Source organism: Sinocyclocheilus grahami, unplaced genomic scaffold, assembly GCF_001515645.1.
Source record: "Sinocyclocheilus grahami isolate Dianchi unplaced genomic scaffold, SAMN03320097.WGS_v1.1 scaffold970.1, whole genome shotgun sequence".
Classification (NCBI taxonomy): Eukaryota; Metazoa; Chordata; class Actinopteri; order Cypriniformes; family Cyprinidae; genus Sinocyclocheilus; species Sinocyclocheilus grahami.
Genome location: NW_015506149.1, coordinates 251736 through 259740, shown reverse-complemented (window position 1 = coordinate 259740; position 8005 = coordinate 251736). Strand labels below are relative to the sequence as shown.

At 35.9% G+C, this 8005-nt stretch overlaps 2 protein-coding genes across 2 annotated transcripts in view; one reads left to right on the top strand and one right to left on the bottom strand.

Annotated features, from left to right (window-relative positions):
• LOC107564912 (C2 domain-containing protein 5-like) overlaps positions 1-3829 on the bottom strand; it is a 33836-nt gene extending 30007 nt beyond the window's left edge. The window contains exons 1-7 of the mRNA XM_016250082.1: positions 3602-3829; positions 2619-2715; positions 2428-2514; positions 2174-2345; positions 1998-2093; positions 1673-1828; positions 960-1167 (exon numbers count right to left, since the gene is read on the bottom strand). Of these exons, the coding sequence (XP_016105568.1) occupies positions 960-1167; positions 1673-1828; positions 1998-2093; positions 2174-2345; positions 2428-2514; positions 2619-2708 (809 nt within the window). The 5' untranslated portion in view covers positions 2709-2715; positions 3602-3829. The remainder of the gene's footprint in view (positions 1-959; positions 1168-1672; positions 1829-1997; positions 2094-2173; positions 2346-2427; positions 2515-2618; positions 2716-3601) is intronic.
• Positions 3830-6751: 2922 nt separating this feature from the next.
• tnni1c (troponin I, skeletal, slow c) overlaps positions 6752-8005 on the top strand; it is a 2676-nt gene continuing 1422 nt past the window's right edge. The window contains exons 1-6 of the mRNA XM_016250087.1: positions 6752-6828; positions 6958-6976; positions 7101-7104; positions 7280-7315; positions 7437-7478; positions 7617-7748. Coding sequence (XP_016105573.1) covers positions 6966-6976; positions 7101-7104; positions 7280-7315; positions 7437-7478; positions 7617-7748 — 225 coding nt within the window. The 5' untranslated portion in view covers positions 6752-6828; positions 6958-6965. The remainder of the gene's footprint in view (positions 6829-6957; positions 6977-7100; positions 7105-7279; positions 7316-7436; positions 7479-7616; positions 7749-8005) is intronic.

The following is an 8005-nucleotide window of genomic DNA, read 5'->3' as shown; positions in this document are numbered from 1 at the left end:
CGCAGGCTTTGCGATTAGGAAATCGCAACGTCTCAAATCGCGATTACGATTCGATTTCGATTAATCGCACAGCCCTAGCACACACCCTCATTCTCATTTACGAATATAAACAGAAAACAGAGTAATTGTACAGCATTTTCTTCTTTTTCAGGTTGCATTAACACCTGTTTAATAAAACCAAAGGAATGTTAGATCATTTTAAGAAATGATTTAAATAATAACATTTTATGCCTTGAATAAAAATGTCTGCTAAAAATAGATGAAAATATAAAACATGATACACTATCATTCAAAAGTTTGGAGTCAGTAAACATGATGGTAAAGACATTTATAATGTAACAATTTTAAATAAATGCTGTTCTGTTCTTTTGAACTTTCTATTCACCAAAGAATTCTGAAAAAGATATATATATATATATATAGTAAGCAGCAAAACTGTTTTCAACATAGCAAATAGTTAAATATTTTTGAACACCAAATTAGCATTACAGGAATAAATTAAATTAAAAAAATATATTCAAATAGAAAATAGTTAGTTACTTTAAATTGTAATAATATTTCACAATATTACTCTTTTTACTTTTTACTGTATTTTTGATTAAATAAATGCAAGCTTGATAAGCATAAGAGACTTCTACAAAAATGCTACCGACCCAAAATTTTTTAGCAGTGACTGAAAATTAAAAATCAAGACCCTCTATTATCTTTCATTAAAATTCAATGGAATCATTGTGATTTCTATAATATTAACCCATATATCATATAACATACACTTTTCAGTTAAAAAAAATCTAATCTAATGTACTGCAGATGAACTAGGATAGCTAAAGCAGTTATAGAAAAAAGCAGTTATTTCCAAATCTCTTTAAAAATGATGCTGACATGCACATACACACACACTGACATTTTATGCTTGGTTTGGAGCACAGGCGCTTTATGTGTGCGTAGGTGACACTCACTCTTTCATGTCTTTTGAAGGAGAGGAGTTGCTGGGGTGTGTGGCTGTGGCAAGGAGTGTGCTGCTGATTTTCTCAAGTGTGCAGGCTGTCCCGATGGCACGAACCACAAGGCCTGATTCTCCTTCCAGATCAAAACACTGTAGGTACCCCACCACTGCATTCCCTCCCATCTCCAGCACCTTCAGACCAATCTTCCTCTGCAATTCACCTACAACAGAAACACAAATGCATTTAGACAAACACCACATGAGCCAAGAAAATATTCACGGGAGTGTCTCAGATTGCACATGCAGATGTCTCCAGAGACACAGAAAGCAGTCTTCTAGTAAGTCCTCTGTTAGCAGATGATCTTATCCAAAGCTACTTAAAGTACACTTAGTCAGAGTAGATCAATTGTGCTATCCAAAAGTCCTAAATCTAGGTTGGTAAAAGAACAGCATTTATTTGAAATAGATTTTTTTTTTAACACTGTGGAAGTCTTTACTTTCACTTCTGTTCAATTTAATGGATCCTTGCTGAATAAAAGTATTATTTATATGTGCCGATTAGTCAGTATAAATTGGTAACCAACCACTGAACTAGCAGCCCTGCAGTTATCATGTGATCAATTCCATAAAAAAACACTAGCACCTCTAGCAACATATCCAAACATTTGAAAATATGCTTCCACATAAACTTTCAGTCGTTCATTCACACTTTTTGTGTATTAGTACCTGACATGAGAAAGATGAGTCTCTGTCTGGCCTCATTTGAAGCTCGAGGGGTTCTGATACGGTCGATCCACTGGTACTCTGGATCCTCGTTTACCACAAGCTCTTCCACAAAGCCATGTACCATAATGGCCCGGTAACATCGGGGAATGGAGGTTGCTGAAGAAAAAGAGAGACAGAACCAGAATGTGAGTGTAAATTCACTGAGAATGACAAAATAAAGACAGGAAAGAGAACAGAGCAGGGCTGAAAGTGGAGGAAACAGATCGTCAGGGGATAAAGAAAAGAAGTACAGGAAGAAATGGAAGCAGATGATCTAGATACTTACTACAGAAGAATTTAACCCCACATGAAGACTGTCTAAAGCGGTTCAGGTCGTTGAAGAGATCCACCTTCACCAGCACATTGATTTCTCCTCTTATACCTGAACACAAGCATGTCATCAGAACAAAACAAGTCAGAACTCCTTAATATTATAGGCTAAATTTGCTTGCGAATACCCACCGTGTATAGTGTCATAGATGGGGAGCCAGCCAGAGATGACAGTAGCAGCTTCACTGCAGAGCAGTGGATCAATGTCGATGTACACCTTTCCTATGGCATCATTAGCGCTGTATGTGTCATGGTCAAGAACAGTTATCTGCAACGGCTCATCCTGCAAATCCTCATCATCCACCTAAGGGGTAAAGGAAAGATAAACATAGGGAATAGACTCTACAAAAATCCAACCTAAAGCAGGACAATTAGAAAGACCTTACCTCGAATTTGAACCACTCTGAATTCCACTGCGGATTCAGGGATTTGGGGTACACATCCGTTTTAAATGTTGTGTTTCCAAACTTTACCTGTGGAACAAGTGCAGCTCTATGATAAAACAAGCGATATCCAACTGCATTTTAGGCAGCATTTTAATCTAATGACTTCATTAACAGACTGATGCTTGACTTACCTCCACAAAGGCGTCTGTGAGATCGCTGGCACGGTCCATGACGGGCAGGTGCCGCCCCGCAACAATCTTCGCCTTTAACTTCCCAGGCATTATTCATCTATTCAAACATACATGAACACAAACAAACAGTTTGCACACTGGACAGAGGCAGAAAAAACCTGACCCATATCCATACACTGACATGGATGTTTGAAACAGGTGATCACAACAGGTGCCTTTGACAGATTGGAGGGTGGACAGAAGAGCCAGAGACTACAGATGCAGACAGAAAGCCTTATATCAAATAAACACACACTCAAATAAATAATTAGCTCTATATAATTAGTATATATTAACATAAAATGTTCAATAGAAATAAATATCAATAATTTACATTTTTAGATTAGATTTTAAAATATTTAGTCAAACCTTTCTAATTATAAAATACAGGTAACGTAACATAACAAGATTAGTCAAAAAATAAACCAATTTTTGATTCATTTCCCACACATTCGCCAAAATAATCAATTACATTACTTATAATAAATGCATATATCTGCATTATTGCAATCATCTTGTTTACTTAAAACCACAGCACTATTAGACATGAAAACATGATCTTTGCATAATATTGATACAATAATTAATATAACGTTACACGTAATTTAATTAACTTGTTATGTATAATATCTCTGGGTTCACCTTGTGGTTAGCATTAGCAGATTTTTTTTTTTTTTTTATAAAATCACCGAAGAATTATATTACACTAGAACACCAAAACCATTCATCAAAGAAAAAATTCGACAATAATTCTTATATGTTGAATATAACGTTACATGCATATCTCTGTATGGATCAGGCAGTAAGCAGTTCAGCTGCATTCACATTGTTTACACATCACAGCAGTATTATATTAGACACAAAGGCTTATTCATTGAATGATTTGGTTATAAACTGTTCAGCTAAATTAGATTATTTTAGTGTTTTTGATCCTGTCAGCTCACCAGAGTTTCGCCTTTGCGGTTCAATCTGACATTAAAGTCTCTCCATCGATCCTTGCGCCGATTAAAACTCTTCTTCTGTCATAATTAGATCTCAGGAAGGCGCATCGTCGATTCTGTGAGCCATTCTGATCGCGATCATATCAAAATTTTGATGTTTATGCGGCTAATTTTAAAAACAAATTCGGCCGTCAGATGAAGCGACTCGCGCAGGATCAGGCGCATCGCTCGCGCAGGTGGGAGGGGCGAGAACGGAACGTCAGAGCACATCCGGGTCACGGACATTCACACCACTCACACGTGTGTTTTTGGGCCAGATGATTGCTTAATTTTGTATATTATATTTTTCACTTTCATCCAAAGTTTTGGCCATTATATAATATCCATCTTAAATCTTAATGAAATAGCTGCACTCATCAGCACTGAACCTTTCCCAAGTGTCCAGGATTAAAAATCAGTGTCTTAAAGACTAATCCCATTGCATTCAGAGCCAAATAAGCCAGTGGATGGTGCAGCCAGGCCTGTAATTAATCTACTATTATTACACACTGCTACCCCACTGAGTGATCCACTGCTATCCTGTGTAGCATGTGTAAACACATATTTTGTTAAGCATAAGCACTTAGGCATACTTGCACTTAATAAGTGGGTCATTCAAATATGTGTAGCTCATATACATATTATGTTGTGATATTTTGGGAAAAGTATAAAAAAATAATTATATATATATATATATATATTATAAATATATATGTATATGCCATGTGTATATATATCTATATATATATATATATATTATAAATTATTATTATTATTATTAATTGGACCATAGGCTAAATTAAATAAACAGCTGTTAGCAACAGATTTGATTAATCTGCCAATGTTTTGTAATATTAGTTGGTTTGTCTCACAATTTAAAACATAACATCTTGGATGATACATTACAAAAACTGGTATAATAATATAGCCTGCAAAAAAAAAACATACATAGATAGATATATACATATGTATCTGTCTATCCAAAATCACCTTGTTCATGTAAAAACACAGCTGTATTAGACATGAAAACATGACCTTTGCATAATTTTAAGACATTAAATAAAAGTATACAAGTAATTAATATATGTCAAATATCTCTGGGTTCACCTCATTTTTCGCAGATTGGCCCATGCAGCTTATTTTTTATAAAATCGCCAAAGAATTCACATTCAGAATGATTTCTTTTCCATCTGATGAATGATACAACATTGACAGCCAATCAGAATCCGTCCTGTTTTAAAGAGCTCGACCATTTAAAGCGGCAAGTGACAAAACGGCGGTACACGCTTATAATAAACAGGACATTATCATCTGTTGGCAGGGAAGCTAATATAGTTATCATTATGGTTATCTTTACAGTTGTCATTCTTGGTGTGAACGGGCCTTTAGGCCTACTGCATTACAGAAATGACCTAGTTTCTAACATTAACCCTTACATAAGCAGGCATCACGTTACATAAAGTCCTCACCTGACTTATTGTCATCAAAGACTATTTTTGTGTGGATATGTATGAGTGGCATCATTTGTGTGTACGCAGTTTGTATGTGTGTGTTAACGGGACAAGTAGCATGTGTATGTGCTTCTGTTCTAAGGATCAATTTGGTATCTCGTAAATATCGGCTTAGTTTTAAATGAACCCTCGGGTCAGAGGGGTTTTCACCTCATTGAGCTGCCTTAGGTGGAAATGCGCTAATATTGGATCACAAATGCAAAGGGGATGCATGAGAGATATTCCTGACACCCCAAGCTGCCGAAACCATTCGCCCGTAGAGTCTGTCAGTCAGTGCCAGACAGGCGAAGCGGCAGAGAAATACATGGCCTGGGAAGCAGACATGGCTCAGCTCTCCGTATGGAAAGGTTCCTGAATAAATAGATCATAAACCTTCAACACAAATTTCTTCCTCACTGAATCCTAAAGGACTTTTTGGTAAACAAATAACCTGCATGTAAAAGTTTTGCGAGATCTCATGAACTGATTATAGATTAAAATGTATAACAGTCCAAATGGTCCTTACAGCAGCTTTTGTATTAAAAACAATCAAGAGTCAAGGATTTAGCTAAGTCGAGCACATTAGCACTTTATACAATACAGATATTGTTTCAAAGAAGCTTCACGGTAATAAACAAGAAAATAACAGTATTGGTGTTATTTCAAAGTTCTTCAATTATGAAACAAATACAATTTCAGCTATAAAGCAGCTCTCAAAGACAATAGGATTTTGATGTGAGAGGACAACAGGGGATGTTTTTTTTTACTGAAAGGATTATGAACTCGTATTTTGGCCACAAGCAATGGTTTAAAGTAAAAATGCCCGTGACGTGTTTCTTACAAACAAGCAGATTTTCGCTTCACGTGATGGTAACTGATGTACTGGAGTGGTGTGGATTATTATGATGTTTTTATCAACTGTTTGGACTCTCATTCTGACGGCACCCATTCACTGCAGAGGATCCATTGGTGAGCAAGTGATGTAATGCTCCATTTCTCCAAATCTGTTCTGATGAAGAAACAAACTCATCTACATCTTAGATGACCTGAGATTAAAGTTTCAGTATATTTTCATTTTTGGGTAAGCCATTCCTTTAAAGTACAATATGCATTTAAAACACTGGGATAATATTTTAGGTCCTGGGTTGGTGGGCAAATGGTGTTTAAAATGGAGTATTTATGGAAGTGAGGTTTGCTTATGAACATGTGAGGGTGAGCAGGTGCCGATTGTTCTGACCTATGACTAATGGATGGAAACGTTTCCTTTATGCATTGTCTTGTTATTTGACTGTAATATATTTGCTTTAAAGAGGTGAAGACTTAACGACCCGGTGTGTCCTGTAATTTACAGATGTGTATGGCTGTCATTTTTAGATGATGGAGTTTTCGTTATACTAACCTGTTTGATTTCACAATTTCCCATTATAGGATGTGCCTCGTCTGCTATATTGCATTTGAGATGCACATAAAAATGTATTTTGAGGCATTTACTGTATTAGGCTTTGAATTGCTTTGTCCTTGTGGCGTAGGACACACACACACACCACCCAGTCCCTGATATGTTGAGGACAGCTGCCCATTCATTCTCATTCCTGTCTCTGTGAGCTAAAATTACAAAGCTGCTGCCTGTCACACATAAAAACAATTGTCTCTGTCCTTTGTGCTTTCAGAAGCTGTCTTGACCCACGGGCAACACCTCAGGTAACACACGTCTCTGTGTCAGCTACATCTCTCAATGCAGGTCAAGGGATTTATTTAGTTTAGTATTGTGATTGCAACTATTCATAATTGTTTCTTTTTATTTTTGTTTATACCTATTTGATTTGACAGGTTTCACAATGGCGGACGAGTAAGTGTTTTATGCATTATGTTTTGTGAACATTGCCTGAACAAACATCTTTGTATATTTCTTTATCTGATAATATTTTCTTCTCTTTCCTCTTTGCAACCACCAATAAACATAAAATCTGCAGCAATGTAAGTAAATAGTCTACAGTATATGCAACTTTTAAGACTGAAATTAGAGCAATAATTAGTTAAAGGGATAAAAGCTTTAATAACATTATACAATAATTTTCTGATAAGGATAATGTGATTTATAGTGTGTATTTGTATTCAAATTTTCACTTTAATTTTTGTATATCATCAATAGCCTCCTACTCCATTGCCCCCTCGAGTGCAAGCCAAGGTATTCAACAGCATATTGTGATTACGATATTGTGAAATGCACATTTATCTCTACATTGTTAAATGACAGAATATAATGCATAAAAATTAGGATTAAACTTGTTTACATTTTTTTTTTTAAGCCGAAGTCTAAGATTTCTGCGTCTCGAAAACTCTCGCTGAAGGTATGATAGTGGTGTGTGTGTGTGTTTTCAATACTTTGAGAACTCAGTAAATGTGCATGTGAACTGATTGCCAGTATGTTTTTTTGTTGCTGTTTAAACCTACAGAATGCCTATTTACAGTACATTCTGTTTTCTCAGATCCTTTTGCTCCAAAGAGCCATGGAGGAGTTGGAACAGGAGACGGTCAGTCGAGATGAGGACAAGGTGAAATATCTGAGCGAGAAACTTCCGCCTCTTCAGATAACTGGCCTCTCAATGGATGAGTTGCAGGTTAGTGAAAGACAACTTCATTAACATATACAGACACTGACCAACTAGTAAAAAGCAAGTGAGTTTTTCTTTCTATATTTTTTAGGAAATTTTAATAATTATAATGTTTATCATATATTTACTTCAAATAATATTTATAATACTGTTTTAACACACTTGACTGAATTTATGTTTCTCATGAAGCTGGAATCTAGTCAAAGGTCAACTACACTCTAAAAAATGCTGGGTTAAAAAGGGACAAACCCAGCTATTGGGTT